Source organism: Lipophrys pholis (genome assembly GCF_963383615.2).
Source record: "Lipophrys pholis genome assembly, chromosome: 9".
Classification (NCBI taxonomy): domain Eukaryota; kingdom Metazoa; phylum Chordata; class Actinopteri; order Blenniiformes; family Blenniidae; genus Lipophrys; species Lipophrys pholis.
Window position 1 is genome coordinate 14,509,420 of NC_137639.1, and position 17,603 is coordinate 14,527,022.

The 17,603-nt window shown below is 46.5% G+C and overlaps 1 protein-coding gene across 1 annotated transcript; it reads right to left on the bottom strand.

Annotated features, from left to right (window-relative positions):
- Nucleotides 1–1,026: 1,026 nt before the first annotated feature.
- On the bottom strand, nucleotides 1,027–17,580 carry arid1aa (AT-rich interaction domain 1Aa). The gene is made up of 20 exons (XM_080470646.1): nucleotides 16,425–17,580; nucleotides 13,747–13,965; nucleotides 13,030–13,659; nucleotides 12,822–12,917; nucleotides 10,776–11,016; nucleotides 9,473–9,562; nucleotides 9,191–9,361; nucleotides 8,257–8,662; nucleotides 7,992–8,137; nucleotides 7,819–7,904; nucleotides 7,517–7,726; nucleotides 7,204–7,408; nucleotides 6,933–7,086; nucleotides 6,666–6,835; nucleotides 6,361–6,571; nucleotides 5,855–5,980; nucleotides 5,195–5,288; nucleotides 4,163–5,003; nucleotides 3,896–4,026; nucleotides 1,027–3,802 (listed from the first exon to the last, which is right to left on the bottom strand). Exons 1-20 carry the CDS (start codon nucleotides 17,337–17,339, stop codon nucleotides 1,937–1,939), a joined length of 7,008 nt encoding a protein of 2,335 aa, XP_080326772.1. The 5' UTR covers nucleotides 17,340–17,580; the 3' UTR covers nucleotides 1,027–1,936.
- Between the last annotated feature and the right edge of the window lie 23 nt (nucleotides 17,581–17,603).

Sequence of the window (17,603 nt, forward strand, 5' to 3'; positions counted from 1 at the left end):
TTGACCTTTCTATAGTTACAGCTTCAATGTGACAGTGATGTGATTCATGCCTTATATAGTTTATAAATCAAACTAAATTCAAATGCTTTACAATGTTGCAACACACTTGTCATCCAGCTTCATAAAAACCCACAAACCGAGGTCTTATGCACATTAATAGGCAATTATAACCATTCTAAATCTATGCTGTATTGTAGTTTTCAGATTTTAAAAAAACAACCTATATTTAAATTGTTGCACTTTTTCTCACCTATATTCTGTATTTTTTTATTTCTATTCTATTCTGGGTGATACACTATGTTTTATAATCTTTTGGTGATACATGTATACACCATAGGGGGGCAAGGAAGTTGAAATTTTGATTACACCATTTGACTTTTATGAACAGCAGAATTGACAATAAAGCTCGATTCGACATAGAAAACCCAGTGTGTAGTATTGCAGCTTCAGCTTTGCAATATGTACCATCTTATTGCTAACAAACGGACCACTGCCTTTTGGGCTTATTAAAAATGTATTCAAATATTAACGATGCAAACATCAAAATCTCCTGAAGAGTGAAAACAAAATACTTTTACGAATGTTTTTATCCACATTTCTTGTGAATGCATTTCTTCTCTTGTTCAAAAAGAATGAAACCATCAAACAGCTTACGAAGATTTAATGTACATTTATTCTTACCACGTGGAACATATAGTATAAAGATTTCATACTGAATAAATGATATTCATTGAGCCAAAAAAAGGGAAGGGGGAATTTACATGTCGTAGCTACATAGTCTGAAATACAAATATGCAGAATTCATGACTGGAGAAAATTTTGTCAAATGTGTATCTTCATCTAGTTTAATTTCATTGTACCAGGAGATAACAGGTTTGAGCCGTGTCTGCCATACTACTGAGCTGTGGAGAGACCAGAGGAGTGGGTCTAATCGGTGGGGACTGGAGGCCACGGACCAGACTCTCGTCAGCCCACATCCCACACCAATAGCAAGTGTGAGAATAGTGACACAGACAGAGACAGACACAGAGAAAGGAAGTATAATGTACAACATTATATATACACCACAGCAAAGCTGTATTTGAAGTTGAAAATCAGTCCTAAGAGGTGATTTCTTTTCATAAGGGTATCCATACAATCAAGGGATAAGAGGAGGTAAGGGTGTTGTAGGTTCTCGATACTTTGGGGAAGAAAGCCATTTTCTGTTGAACACCAAACTAAAATGACCTCGAAACTCTAGAGGAGCTGCATCATCAGCGTCTGTGTGAAACGTGTTACAGAATGCTTACACTCAAGAGCAGTACGGTACAGAAAATGTCCTACAATCTACTGCACACTGCACAGGCCTCCCCGGTGAAGGTGTCTATTGACAGTATTTCGTCTGTCGGGCTGACTGGTGAGAACCCAACTACAGCAACTATAACCAGTAGGCCACTTGTCAGTCTGCTTCACCTCTGAACGTCGACCACTTACAGACTCATTGTGCCCTCGAGGGGAGAGCTAGGGCACACTGTGTCTCCCAAAACTCACTGTAAACGTGACAGCAACTTTGGTTACAGTTTTTGTTTTTCAGCTATTTATTTATTCATTATTTCATTTATCTTTATTAAAAAGTACTTTCCCCCCCCAAGTGCAGAACAGTCTCCCAACTGTGGTGCTCTGCTCTGTGTCATCCAGTTGGCATTCATGTTGCAAGTAGTGTCACTTTGTCGGCATCTCTCTGGTTTGTAATCCACCACAGCTCTGTGATTACCCTCCTCTGGACTGGTTGGCCTGGGGAGGGCTCAGAGAATGGAATCTGAAGGATTTTCATAAATTAAAAGACAAGTCACTTGAACTTTCCTTGCCCTGTTACACACAACAAGCCAGGATACCAGGGAGGAGGGGACTGGGGATACAAAACCCCAAAACGAGGAGCCACGGCTCCCTACAGCTGTCACGACTGGCCAATCAAAAAGAGTACATCACAGATAACATGAGAAACCAGTGAGTTCATTAGAGGAGACACTGAAAGGTCGAGGAGTCGTGACTCGTGTAGTGTGAACTCCGAGTGGTTCTCCTCCACTTTAGCTAAGGCGTGCAGAGCCCGGGCAGCTCGCCGCATCATGTCCGGGCTTGTGGGCTCGAAGTGCATCCCCTGCAGGTGTAGAAGAGAGCTCTGGCTCTGCTGAAGCTGTGTGGCAGCCAGACTGTCCTCCAGGAAGCCCAGCAAGTTGCCCACGCTGCCTTTCTGGACAGCAATTGCTCGGGCTGCTATGTTATCGCCTTGGGCCAGATTGGCCAACAAGACCACGGCCATCTCCCTGCAGACTGCGACCTTCCTGTCTCCAATTAGCCGCACCAGGTTACCATACAGCTTCTCCAACCGACTGAAAGGCGGCGTGGCCAGGATGAGGTCCACATTGTTGTCTTGGATGCTCAGTTTGCTTAGTGTCTCCAAGACCAGTCTCTGAGGGGACAACGCACTGTGGGGGCCCAGGGTGGGAAATGGGTCCTGGGCTTCTGCAGAGGGACAGACGGCCCAGTGGAGAAGACCGTCCAGCAGAGGCAAGCAGATGCTCTCGGGGTAAATGGAGAGGTCCAGTTGGCCTGAAATGTTTGCCAAAGTCACCAGCGTGTTCTCCCGTAGGAGCTCCAAGCAGTCCCACCACCATTCGTCCCTTTGGCCCACTCCCTCATCCGAATCTTCATCCTTCTCGTAGGTGAGTGGCGCCTGTTTGCGTTCAGGGTGTCGGTGGTGGAGAAGAATCAGACGCCCCAGTAGTAGCAGCAGTCCTGGATGTTTGGACATCTCGTGGTCATTGCCGGGCACGAAGGAGAGGCTGCGGACAATGTTGGAGATACAAACGCAGCGCCGAGCTAACGAATCCTGCCAGTGAGCCAGTGTGATAAGCGGCCCCTCGTCTTTACTGTGCGGCTCATCCTCCAGGATGGTGGAAGCCTGCTTTGACTGCTGGGTCAAAATACTACCACAGGGAAGAAAGGGTCTAATATTCTCCTGGTTACTTTTTTCCACAGCCTTTGTCTCGGACTCTGCTCTCTCATCTTCACTGTTGGCTGAGGAGATGACCTTCTCCTTCTCCGGGACTGCAGACTTCTCTGAGGAAGATGTTTCCTTCGGCCGTCCTCCTTCATCTTGATGCTTTCCGTTTTCTTCCTCAGAAGGCAGACAATTCTCCAGAATATCTTCCTCTGGGATTCGTCTCTTCAGTAAAGTGGGGGGCACTGGTATCCGTTCTCGTGGTTCTAAGAAGTCTTTACGAGGTTCAAAGTGGGTCTGGATGTGTTCTGTAGAGTCTCCACCTCCAGCACTCCAATGGAGCAACCCACTATCAAACTCTTGCATTTTGCCATGATTATTTGACTGTGCAGCCACAAAGGGATCTTTCTTTCGTACCACCTTGACAGGAAATTTATCAAACTTGCTGGCTTGTTTAGGCTTCTCATGAGCAGCTAAGGATAACAAGCTTGTCTTTTCACATGAGGAACTCTTACTTTTCCTCTCCTCGTCTTCAGTCTTCTCATCTCTACCCCGAGAGCACTGTTCTTGAGCCTCTTCCTCTTTCACATGAGCCGCACCCTCCGTTTCCCGATCCTCCTCCTCTTCATCTTCTTCCTCTTGCTCCATAGCATGGACTCGTGGTTCCTCTTCTTCTGTGGCAATCCAGTCTCGTTTCAAGGCATCAGGATCCAGTAGTGTCCTCTGGCCAGGGTCCCCAACTTCATACTCCCGAAGAATGCCAAAGATTTCAATGAGGCAACGTCTGAAATACTCAACTACCAACTCTAGTAGGCCAGGTAACTAAAAAAAGAACAAAAATATTGCAATGTTAGACATGATCACTTCACTATCTACACTAAAACCATCTTTAAGGGCTCAATTATTAACTCTCACCGTGTTGAGATCGAAGGTAGAAATACTGCTGTCATCATACAGGAGAATATTGATGGTATCTATGGCCCATGTACTTTCAGCCAGTAAACCAGACTTTAATGACATCATGACTCTCCATGCTTCTGGGGTTCCTTAAAAGCAAGACAAAATACTGAATTGGTACCAATACCTAAGAACTGATGAGAACATAGCACCATCAAACAGTGCTGCTAAATTTTGCCATCAATATTATAAGATGGTTTTACTATTCATGATCAATAAACATACCGATATCTTTCACGGTGAGTCTCCGACGTGGTTTCAGGACAGGATGGGAAGCTTCTACAGAGCCTGGGGGAAAAGGCATATCTCGCCTTATTAGAGGCGACTGCACAGGAGGGGGCACTATGTGAGATGCAGGCACTGGGGGACCAGCCTTCTGCATCTTCATTACTCCGTGCATGTAGGGAGATTTACTAGGCGATGTCCTGCTCTCCAAGGGGCGAGGCATGGAGGCTGGGCTGGACACCTGTGGAATGTGGTTCTGCACACCCTGTGGGGGCTGGTAATTGGACTGTACTGAACGAGGCATGGGTTGGCCAGGCCCAGCTGGACCGTACGGAGGCTGCCGAGGGCCCATCTGACCCCCCCACTGGCCGTCATGATTCATGCGCTGCTCCGATGACATCAGCTCCTCTGAGCGGTTCATGCCAGGGTAGCCAGGGCCCTGGGGAGGGCCCCCTGGGCCACCTTGTCGGCCAGGGTAGTTCTGATAGTTGATATCTCGAGGTCCCTGCCACATGCCTCCCTGAGGACCTTCGGGGCCTGACTGCATCATCTGAGGAGGCATGTTAGGCTGAGCATTAGGCCCTGTCGCTCCCTGCATCCGTTCACGACCGAATGGAAATGGAAACTGATTGCCGGGTCCAGGTGGACGGCGATCAGAGCCAGGGAAGGGCCCAGTGCTGCTGTACTGATTGAATGACTCCTGCTGTCCTGAAGAGGGTGCAGAGGTGCCTCCTTGCTGCTGTTGCTGCGGTGCTGGTTGTCCACCAGGGAAAGGCCCACTGTATTCTGGCTCATGACGTTTTGATGGAGGGTATGCCCCTTCTCCTGGACGTTTGTAACTCTAAATATAAAAAGACACAGAGAGGCACATTTATTACACTCCATTTCAGCAATAGCGTCAGAATACGTTTTCCTGATTCATTAATATATAAATTCAAAACCACAGCACTCTCTATTAGACAAAAAAAAGACCAAATGCACCGTAGATATTATTTGATTGTTGTGCTGCTGTAGTGCAGATGAACCATTTACCTGTTGTTGCGGGTAAATTCCAGGCTGCTGATTTGGGTAGGAGCCAGCAGGGGGCGTTCCCTGCCCAGGATACTGATTACCATAGGAATCATGCCTGTAAATAATATTCCTTGTCAGTTTGACCATGACAACAGAAGGCATCTCTCTCTCTTAAGATAAGCTCACTAGACACACAGCCAACATCACTGTTTATAGTGACACATCCGAGTTGTATCCTGGGCTTTGACTGTTGAACACAGATCGGCTGAATGTCCATTGAAATGAGGCTCAATTGTTCTAAGGAATATTTACTGACAACTGTCTTCCTAACACGTAGAAACCAAAATTTTTTTGCTTAATTCAGTGTTGAATATCTGCCCCCAAAACAAAGTCTTGTTAATTGTATGCACATTTCCCCACTACCTTTACATACAGTGAGCTACACAAGACCAACAAACTGGCACTCCAATTTAAAAATATCACTCGAAGAGACAAAAAAAATGTCACTAATGAATTGGTAATGAATTTCAATGTTTTTTCAGTATTTAGTCATTGTTTCAACACTTTCATAAAGACTTGGTAATATCACAAAATTAATCAGTTTGTCTGATATGAGAAAAGCCCAGTTTTCAGCAGCATTAAGCCGACAAAGTTAGCCAAACAAGAGCTCTACAAACTGACCGTGGCTGCTGTGGTGGGAAGCGATTTGGCGAATACATCCCCGTGTCGGCGTTGGCAGGCATCATTGGGTTTGGCTGAGGAGCACCAGATCCCATGTTGCCCTCTGGGCCTATTCCTTGCTCCGATCTGAGAAGAGCAGCACGATACACGTGAGAAATGTTTTCGCCATGTTAATTTTACATGCCACAATTAAAATGATAAATAAAATCATCGATCACAAATGCAATACCACAAGTAAATTTTATGTTAAGTTACAAATTAAAATATGTAGTGAATAAAAAAATAGACATTTGAAAGCCATCCCAGCTTCATAAAGAAAACAAAATTTATATTTTACCTTCTGCTCAGGTTTGTTCAAATTTAAAGACTGCCTTTGGTCCTCTTATCCACACACAATTTAAATGATTTAAAGCGAACAAGTTTGAATAATCACAAACTACATTAGTTATCATATCAGCAATGCTTAATGACCTTGAAAGTGCCCTCTCTCCTTCCCTGAGACGTACCTCCTGTCGTAGCCTGGTCCGTAGGGATACTGCTGTCGGGGTCCCATTGGCATGGTGCCCATGGCCCCAGGTGGTCCTCTGTTGAATGGGGGCTGCTGTTGTTGCTGCTGCTGCTGCTGTTGTTGTTGTTGTTGTTGCTGCGGCGGCTGTGGTTGTTGGTCACCAACCCCGCTGTTCGGGCCCTGGCTAGCAGGTAGGAACTGCTCCCCGACTGGTGTTTGATTTGATATGACACGACAATTGGAATTTAAAAACTGAAGTCTAGCTCATATGTCAGAAAAACCAAGCAATAACCATCTGCTCACCTTTCCGCATGTTACCAAACGGATCCTTGTTGGGTTCGTAAGTGCCCATTCGACCTTGCATTTCGGGTGTGTTCATGCCAGACTGATAGGTGGAGTTGGGCGTCATGTTCTTCCTGGGGAAAGCTGGGTCACTTCCTTCAGAGAAGGGGTCCTGCAGGCTTACGCTGCTCCTACAAGAGAGGCAGAGGTGAGCATGGAGAAGTTAGAGTTACCCATCCTGTCTCTCAGAGGCCGAGATAGTTTGGTGAAATCTTGTAGAATGCTCACCTGGACCCAGGAGGCATGGGTGGCATTTGGGTATGAGGAGTGGAGGCAGGGGTGGGAGGTTTCAAGTCTCCTCCCTCAGCCATGGAGCTGCTGGTGGACTGGGGTGTCTGAGGACCTTGCAGGGAGCCTGACCCAGCGGTAGAGCACAGGGACGCTATAGTTTGGAATAAGAGAGGCGCAGACAGCCAAGATAGGCAATTTTATCGACACTTCAGTTTTCAGAAGTTTAAATGTGCGAGTCACTGAAACGATTAGGTCAGAGGGCTCTAACCTGGAGAGGGTGGCTGGACCTTTGCAGCTTGGTTTTTTTTGTTGTCTGTAAAAATCTCAGGTGGAGGGTCTTCACCACGCTCAATTTTGCACTCAAAAGCATACAGACACTGGATGTACTGTTTTTTCAAAGAACTGGCAGCACTGCTGGAGGTACCCACATTCAGTGAAGAGGCCAGGTCACGCCATTTCTTGTTCTTATTCACCTGAGACACACACACACACAATGAAGATAATTAGCCAAGAATGAAAATAGAAGGCAAGCTAAAGACAGTCTTTTTAACCTCATTATTGTAAATAAAAGCCATATTAACCTGTGTCATTCCACCGATCTCTTTAACTGACATATACAGCCGGAAGAGGTCGAGAGGCTTGCGTCCTACAGCAGGCAGGTTCGTCATTCCCATAGCCTTCTCTTCAATGAAAGCCAAATAACGATCCACCCATATCTTTCTGTCTGGCTCAGGCCCCAACTCATACAATCGCGTTATCTTTTCATTGGTGGTGGTAGAAGAGTTGGACTTCTGTTTCAGGCGAGAGAAAGAAAGGACCAGATTTTAAGAACAACATGTTGAATTTCTGCAGGACTCAAACACGTTTTGGTTGACAGGTTTACCTTAGATTTAGTCTCAGGCTTTGGCGTTACAGTCCCGTCTACTTTGTTGTTCATCTTATTGTTCAACTCTGGGCTGGCAGCCATACCTAGAACCAAAAACAGCAGGAATTAGCAGTAAACTTGGCAAATTGTAATCTGAAAATGTTTGGTGCATTCATCCATTTACAACTTACCACTTGTGTTATTGGCCATGTTAGGCCCCATAGGATAAGGTGATCCCCCCGGAGTGTTCATCATTCCAGGCATGTTGTTCATTGGAGGCCCATACGGTGGGCCGGAGCCCATCATGCCTGGAGACATGTTGGGGTAACCAGGCATCCTAGACCGAGAAGAAAATAAATGAGAACATTCAACAGTGAAAAACTATCAAAGTATCCATTTGTTTTATGTGAGAATCACGTCTAAAGGTCTCTGCAGGCCAATCCACCATTAACCAACCTGTTGTGCATGGAGTTGGTGGCAGGGTGTTGCATGGCTGTGGGATCCTGCGGCTTTCTGTTCATCACTGGAGGAGGACACATTCCTGAGCCCACCTGCGGAGGCATGTTGCCCATGTTGGGAGGCATGTTGGGGGGCATGTTGGGAGGCATGTTGGGAGGCATGTTGGGAGGCATGTTGGGGGGCATATTCGGGCCCATGTTGGGGCCCATATTCGGGCCCATGTTGGGACCCATGTTTGGGCCATAGGGACGTGCCCCCATTTGATTAGGAGGCATCCTTCCTGGAGGCATGCCAGCATATGGCGGCCCTCCGCCCTGTCCTGCCATGGGGTTCATTGAGCCCATGCCTTGCCCGGGGTAGTTAGCATTGGGCATGTTGCCATAGCCAGGTTGCCGAGGATAGCCTAGGAATGACAATGTAAGAAAAAAAATGTTCACGTACTGTGTTGGCTTTAAGTGAACACTAATATTGTGACAAAGGACACTGCAACAAACTTTATTTTGATAAAACCATTTTGATAGTTGGTATTTTCCTGATGAACTGTTTGAGCCAGACGTTTTCCTCACTATGTGCTAGCAGAGAGAGCTATGCACCCTGAGCAACAAGCCTTTGTCACAGTTTCAGCTCTACTGACAGGAGGCTCTGCTACATCAGCTGACTCTCTGCTTCACAGCTATAAATAGCCGCAACAGAGTCAGAGGGAGGGACCAACTAGCGTTAGCATGGTATCCCTATGAGGCAAAGGGGATATGTCCCATAGGTTTGACTCTTAGGATATGACCATATCGAACTTTTCAAAAAGGCAACAAATAACAAGGAAACACATAAAGCTAGTTCTCTAAAATATAAATCTATCATTAAACCATAACATCAGTAGAAACTAAAGCCCTTTTCTTAAAGTCAAACCCTTAGACAATTGAAATGTAGGAACCTTGGGGGCCATATTGTCCTCCCTGCTGTCCATAGCCACCCATAGAGTTATTCTGCTGATATGGTGCCATCCCAGGATGCATCTGTCCTCCAGAGGACTGGCGAGGAGACAGTGCAGAGGATGACTGGGGGGAGCCATACGGAGGCATCTGAGGGTTTCTCTGCATAAACCCTGAAAGACAACAGGAGGAGGAGGAGGCAGTGGTCAGACTCAGCTGCTACAGCGAACAAACACTTGTTTTTTCAATGTCTGTAAACACTTAGAGATCTAAGAGAAGCTCACCTCGATCCTGGGCCATCGGGGACTGGCTCATTGCAGGGTGGTGGCTCCCATCTGACTGCACACTTGAAGGCCGTGGAGGCATCTGGGTCCCTGAACGACAATAATTAAGTTGATTAGAGATGAAGAACGCGAAGATTGAAGTCATTTCCGCTTGTGATTTTGATTGCTTAACAAAATACATGTTGGAGCTTTTTAGTTGCAAATTTCCAGGGGTTGTGCGGTTGGAGAAAAATATAAATCCATAAAAACTGCTCAGTTTAGGCTCCATAAATGCAAAGACTTTCCGTGTCAAACCCTGAACATAAACTAATGTTTTACGAAATCAAAACCTGAGAAAGTCAAAAATCAAAATGTGAGGACAGTTGAGTAATGCGATATGGGTTTAATTTTCAGATTAATATAAACACTCAAGAATACAAGGTTAATGTTGTGACCTTTCTCTTGTCACTATTTTTTTCTTTTTTTGGGACTTCAACGTTTTTGGTCATTTTCACTTGATTTTTGTGTTTCTGACTTCTGCTGTGTGACCACCGGGTACGAAATCCAGTTGAAGTGACTTCATTTGAAAATTACTAGAGTCACAAAGTCTTTGGTGTGGAAACTTATCAATTCGCTCAATCTTCCCCTATTGTCCATGGAGCACAATACCAAGCCACTCCAGGTGGAAACATGAGTGTCGTGTGGATTGACCGCGAGTCATTGCGAGTGCTGCACATGCATGACTCGCCTGATCTGTGCCAAAAATGACTTAGTGGCTTGCCACAAATTCCTTGTTACCAAGATTTTCCCTGTTTGACTCTGACCCTTCCACCATCACGACACGAAGCTCGCTCTACATACTGCGCGACCTCAGACACTCACATCTATCTAGTTAGCGGGCATCTAGACCCACATCTGTTGTACCCAACTCTAAATAGGTCTATAGTTATAGTTTATTTGCTTGTTGCCCACTGAGGTGGGTAGACAAAAACATCAGTTTTATTCAAAAAGAATCCGACTCAACTGTATGTTAAAAAAGTTAAAACATTTGTGATGCTTCATCTTGTGGGAAGCAAAATCACTAAAGCAAAAAATAAAAATGAAACCGTTCTCGTTCCAGTGAGTGGTTTTCATTATAAGAGTAAAAATTAAGTTAATGATACAACTGAAAAAGGTAATTAACTTTCGGGGGGGAGGAGAAAAAAATCATCAAACACCAAAAATTCAACAGAGCTTAAGCAACAGTGGTCCGTATTTTGATATTCTGCTGTTTTGAAAACAAGATGTCAGTTGCAGCCAGATTTCACGGCGGGGGTCAGCCCACCTGGCATGTTGGCGGGCGACAGTGGTCCTGTGCGGGGCGTGCTGGCGCTGGCCGGGGAGCCAGCTGGGGAAGGTGAAGGCCCTCGGATGCCTGGCAGGTGAGGAGACGTGTGAGGGGAGAAGGGCGACTGAGCCGGGTTACTCTGCTCGCCCTGGCTGCTGGACACACCCGACGTGCTCACACCAGGACTCAGGGCTCCCTCTGCACCTGTCGGCAGGTCATCAATGGACCCTGAAAGGTCCTGAAAACATGCAAATGCAAACATTGTCAGAAGACCGAAAGAGAAAATCTGACATTTTATTGTAAAAGATGCTCTTTTCACTAGTCTCTTCTTGAGAAAAGACATAAGCAATTCATCCAAAGCTGATCAATAAATCTTTATTTTCACTTTGGCCCAAGGCTTGCTCAGGGACCCTCAGTGTACCTTGGCAGTAGTGGGGTCCCTCCGAACACAAGCTCACTTTTCTAACCTCTAAGCCACTACTGCCCTCAGGCTTCAGGGAAGGTAAAGCATTCCCTCACTACCAAAAATTATGCAATGGAGATTCCCAAATTTGGGCAATTTGCAGGGGTCAGCACAACTGGAGTTAAGCAGCGGAGTGCCGACCTACTGTGAGTGAACAACCTTCATCATATCTCCTCTGGCAGATAAATATCATTACAGTAATAATCAAAGGTTAATCCTTAAAAAAAAAATCTATTTATGCACTTTATTTATTCTGTAGATTGTTTGGAGTATCAGCACATTTCTTCTCTGTCAAGATATGAGTGGCAAAGAAACTGACTCTGTACACACACACACACACAAAATCATACACACACCCGGAGGCCTTTGTCCTTATTTATCTTTTTCAAAGAAAAAGTGAGTGTGCATTAGTGCCGGGGGTTGTCATGGTTACCAAGGTTTGTAGGATACAAGCCGAGTCAGCATGTAGCGCCAGCCTTGCCATGTGACTTCAATATACAAACAAACTCTCTTGTTCTCGTCTCCTATTCAGGGCATTTCCAAACTGGTAGTCTGATCTACATCAAAAATACGATACACTGCCCAGGTTGATTTTCACACAACCAGACACGTCTGTTTCACAGCAAGTCATTCAAATTTGACCACAGACTTACTGATTGGGCTGGTTTAATGACGTCATCTTTCAGTATAAAGAATCACATACAACAAAGTTCAATAGTCAAGACTGGCAGCAGGTTAATATAAACAATTTCTTTTTGTTTGTGTGTATGGAACACAAATAAATGTTTTAAAAATATGTGCAGTTCATTACTTTGGCCTTATTTCATGTAAAGGGTGGAAAGAACATTTTGTACAGACATACTGTGGAATGATTATGAGTCTACTGAAGAGAGCGACCCCAAGTAAAGTGACAAGGAACCGAGAAGACAAGCACAACAGGCTACATCTTCGAGTAACATCATCGGTAGACTAATTAGATAAAATCCCAACACTCAGACGTGTGCCTGTCTCTACAGTTCCCAAAAAATGAACAGTCGTCTTGATTACGTCTATAAAATTTCACAAACCTTTGACAGATTTATTTGTCGTGCAGCTTGTGAACCGATGTTGAAAATCAAATAATTCTGGTCCATTTGCCATCACACTGCAAATTAAATGAATCTGCTTTGACCTGGATTCGTTTTATTTTTTTGTAATGGCTTTGGTTCAACTGATTCAACCTCACCAGAGTTTAATTGGCAGATTTCTTATCGGCTCAAACATACCACATCCTTGACGGAGCTTTTTTTCCACAAGCATCAGCCGCATACAGCATGCTTCTGCCACCACAAAAGTGCAGCTAAGCACAAAGTAAAGATGCTATTGGCCACAATTCATCAGACCAAAAGAACACTATTGTAATAGTGTAACTAACACAAATGAAACATCTAATCTCTTGATCCTGATAAAGCTATGTTTTATAACAAGATAAAATTGAGAAAGGAACTACGTTACTAAAAATTTTTTTTATCAAAAATGGAGGGAAACTATGTTAAAAAAAGCTTCTATGTTCCAGCAGTAGTGTAACAAGCTTCACTGACCGGAAGGCTGGAAGGACGGCCTTGTCCATCCTCTGGCCCAGATTTAGGCTGAGTGGACGGAGGGGCATTGGACTGAAAAGAGTCCTGGGACACCTCCTGATAAAAGCACAAGCACATGCTTCAGTGTACTCCCAGACATACAGGAACACGAACACACAGAGGAAAACTATTCAGTCAAATGAATACGATCGAAGCCAGAAGACAGTACCTGCTGCGGTGGAGGAGGAAAGCGCTGATAAGGTGACTGCTGTGCTTGCTGCTGCTGCTGCTGCTGCTGCTGCTGCTGCTGCTGCTGCTGGTTCTGTGAGTAAGCTGCAGGCTGCCCCTGTGGGTGTTGGCTATGTCCCGGTGGCGGCTGAGGATGAGACTGTGGCTGCTGTTGCTGTGGGGGGGTCTGCTGGGGTCCCTGTGTGGGTCCTGGGTAGTTGGATTGGCCCTGTGATCCAGGGGTAGCCTGGGAGCTTGGCTGCTGTGGGCCCTGACTGGGAGGAACCTGCTGCTGGGCGTAGGGAGACTGGCCAGACTGGGGCCCTGAAGCTTGTGAATAAGGTGGCTGAGACTGTGGGGGCCCTTGGGATGAGCCTGGCAGTGGCCCCTGGGACTGTGGGGGCATATGGGGCTGCTGATAGGGTGGTCCTCCCTGGGTGTGTTGAGCAGAAGTTGGCGGAGGGTGTGGTTGCCCTGGGTAAGGTGTTTGGCTGCCGGGTTGTCCAGGCTGGGTCTGGGAGTATGGTGTTTGCTGCTGACCTGGATGAGGGCCCTGGCTTGGCTGGCCGTAATAGGGAGCCTGGCCCTGAGTACTGTAGCCTCCTGGTCCCTGCTGCCCATAAGATCCCATCTAAAAAAAAAAAACACATCGAAAAGTTTAAGCTCACTATTGGAGACACAACTCCTCAAGAAAGAACAGATAAATAAGATACAGTACCTGTGGACCATACGGCATGCCACCCATGCTTCCAGGGGTACGTCCTTGCATTCCCACTGGGTATCTTTGGGGACCTGGTGGGCCATAACCCTGGCCAGGATAGCCAGGTCCTGGTTGCGGACCTGAGGGAGGTCCTTGCTGTGACTGCTGACCGTATGGACCGCCTGTTCCATATGGCTGACCCCTCATTTTGCCCATTGCATCCATGGGACCAGGTGGCTGAACAAGGCAGAAACATGACAAGAAAATCAGTCAACAATGAAACAAGAAAAGTTTATGAAGTAATCGTACTTGCTATATAGCCCTCTGAACAGTTATGTTAATGTGCCTTTAGATCAATATTCTTTCAAGACCATTAAATCTTTTGCTGCAATGTGTATTATTTTTATACCCAAAAGTTTAGGAAAAAAAAAATGTAAATAAAAAAGGATACTGGGCTGTTTTAACCTTTTTCCCACGGTCATTACCCTGATTTTTTTTTTCTCACCTCACTTTGCCATAGTTTCGGAAGTCAACAGAGCTATATATATCTACTTTCGAATGGAGGGCAGTCTGCCCAATCTTAAACATATCCCAGCTGCGCTCCTGTTTTGAGCCTGGTCCAAGTAGCCTTTTTTTTCCCTCCCCCAGAGAAGGCAGTTTGGCTCAGGATGAATGACGCGAGAAATGAAGGAAGTACTTTCACAACAACCAGAGAGTTCAAAATGTTCAAGTGTATACTCATTTATAACCCAGGAGACAGCAAAACTGCTAGATATGTATGACAAAGAAAATTAAGTGTAAATAGTTTTCATCTTAATGTTACACCATACTTGTCGTTAATGGAGGATCCTGTTATTCTCATAAATCCAACACAACCGAAAGTCATAATAACGACAGCACAAGAAGACCTATCCAATAGTGAAACGTGGACTCTTGCATCATCATAGGTACATGTGCACTTTGCTGAGAACAGCGTCCTCAGCTCAACAGCCCTTGATAAATAATATGCAGAATTCCTTATGTGACATTTTGCAGATGCAAGATAATGAAGTGAAATAAATAAAGAGTGGCACATGGCTAATCTGCATAAGACAGAGAGGAAACTCCCTTGGTGGGTGAGAGATGGTGGACTGCCTTCTGATTGGCTTGGGGGGAGGATTGGGGGGAATTCTTTGCAGTCACACAGTCAAACTTGTGCAGCGTGCCAGACAGAGCGGCAATGCACACTTACACACATCCTCGCCGGGAGAGCGCAGATTTGCCGCTTCGCTGTTGTGCAACAAATTACAGTATGACAAACACAAATGTCAGTCTACAATTGATCTGGGACAGCATTTCCTCAATTGTGTTTTTAGGGTGACATGCCGACATGCTCAGAATCATCTTGTTGCAGTGCATCTGATTTAAATGATTATGGTTTTAACAGGCGTCTGCACATCTTGATAAAGATGTCAATGAATAATACATTAATTGATAGGCAAGTTAATACAACTGAAAAGATAAAAAGTGCGATAATTCATGACTACTTTCAATTTGGGGAAAATACACCTTAAGCACTCGTCATTTAGACTGATACAGCCAAGAAACAACATGCAGGTAAACATGTTGCACTTAAAGGACAAACATATTGCTTGGAGGTTGTTTTGACACAATATTGTTCCAGTCATTTCATCAACGTATGCCTTATTAAAGTAAACGCAGAAGCAGTCAGGGGTGAAACTGCAATACCTCCAGTGACCCTGTGATGAGTTAATGCTGTGTTCTTATCAGCAACTGTAGCCTTGCATCACATGTAATTATAAATGGCCATGAGCAGCGGATGAGGAGCCAATCAGATTCCAGCTCGCATGTCAACCCAAGACCAACTATCTCCTGGCTTTGACAGAAGGATTTTACCTCCACAATTCAAATCCCAGAGCAAACTGCGATCTGCAGGCTGCACTCGGTGCTCACAAAGCTGAGCTGCCTCTTTACAGGCGGCGCGCGTGGAGAAGAAGCACAGCAGCTCTCTCTTTAACAGTGGGGAAAGTTCACATAATCAATATCGAGATCACAACTAAGCATTCACGTCCTTTTCTGATTATCTCACGGGACATTTAAGTCATTTAAACAGGATCGGCACAGGCCTTTTAACAAACCGTGCGAGGTTTTAGGCGGCACGCAACGCATTCCTTCCATCATGGCCACGAAATTACATCTTATCGGCGGAGAAAACAATACAAACACGACCCTATAACCGACCGCGACGCGATAATGTGGACGAGAACACGCTGTCCTTTATGCATCAACACAGCTTGGACACATTTAAAGCGAAATGGTGGTGAATTTAGAGAAATATCGGCGCGGCGGAGCGACCGGGGGAGAAGAACGACTCGTCGCTCTTCGGTTTTTTTTTTTTCGCCCCCTTTTCAAAGTCGGGCCTTCTTGACTCCCTGAACGTCCTTACGACGTTCCAACAACTCGTATGTTCACCGAGCGACTCTCCCCGGTCGCTACAGACCGCGAGAAGCACAATATTATGCCACACGTATTTAATGGTGTGGTGTAAAGGGAAAAAAACACACACGAGAGGCAGCCATTTTAGAGTCTTTGCGAACTAGTACCAGACAATGGCTGGCCTGCTACGTTGTGCACTAGCTAGGAGGAGACGCGCTACAGCAGCTCAACGTCTCGCTCCGGAGAGAATGTGACTTTACCTGGTTTCTAACTAGCGGCTGCCCGGCACTTCCCGGGCTCATGGGCGACAGGGGATGGCCTCTTTGTTGCCAGCCGGGATTGCTCCCTCCATACTGGCCGCTGCTGCCCATGTCTGCTGGTCCCTTACTAGCGCCTTCCTGGCTACTGTAGTCGCTAGACGGGTAGTTCGGGTAGCCCCGCGTTGAGCTGGGGGACGTGAGCAGCTTGTTCAGGGTCGGCGTGGACGTAGGCTGAGGGTTCCCAATGTTATATCTCTGGTTATTGTAAGATCCAGCCATCGCCGTGGGTCCTCCCGCTGGTGGCTGCTGCTTAGCTGGCTGCCCCCCAGCTGTCGGCGCCTGAGCGCTGCGAGGGGAGTTCATGGCGTACGCCTGGCCGGGGTAGGGAGTCCTGTTCGGGAATGGGTTGTAGTTGTTAAACTGGTGGTTGGAGAAGCCATGGTCGTGCGAATTGGGTTGATACGGGTCCATCATGTTGCTCGATTGCACGACCGGACCCGCAGCAGCTGCCATGCCAGGGCTTTGTTGTCCGCCATGTTGATGAAAAGGGGCCCGACCGTAGTGCTGACTGTATCCGTACGAAGGTGGAGGGAAAGCGGGTCCGTGGTGATGCACCAAACCGGGGTGGTTATTTCCCTCCGGTCCGACAGAGTCATTCTGGGTATTATTGTTAGCCCTGGGCGGGTTCCCATTCCCGTTCTTCATCTCAGGTTCCCCTCCTCCCCCTGCATTTCCACCGTCGGCCCCGTCCTGCAGATCCCCCCGGCCCGGCGATCCGCTGTCCAAGCCCGGCTGCTTTTTGTCGGACTGCTTCTCTCCCGTCACCGACTCGTCCTTTGGGTCTCGATCCGGCTTTTTCAGTTCGGAAGGCGGACTAGTGTTCAGAGTGGCGGCGCTGGCGACCTGAGCGGCCATGATATACCCCCCCACCTCTCTCTCCCTCTCTCGGCGAGTCAGTCACAATCAAACGCTAGCATTGAATATAAATAATTGTTTAGAACCATTTATCCTTGCGCCGATTCATTCCCGCCGCTCACACCGGAACGAATCCGGCCGCCATCTCCGGCTCCCGGCTCCGTAAAAAGCTCAAAGAGATGATGGAGGCGCCATACAATGCGTAAAAAGCGAGAGAAATTGTTGTGGGAGTTGTGTTACTGAGCCCGGGTAGAGGCAGGGAGC

Excerpts from the sequence above, each read along its gene's own strand:
- arid1aa (XM_080470646.1), bottom strand. The coding sequence starts at position 17,339 with ATGGCCGCTCAGGTCGCCAGCGCCGCCACTCTGAACACTAGTCCGCCT. Across the intron at positions 8,138-8,256 it reads ACCAACTCCATGCACAACAG|GATGCCTGGTTACCCCAACA; the intron begins GTTGGTTAATGG and ends TTCTCGGTCTAG. Across the intron at positions 7,409-7,516 it reads AGATCGGTGGAATGACACAG|GTGAATAAGAACAAGAAATG; the intron begins GTTAATATGGCT and ends TGTGTGTCTCAG.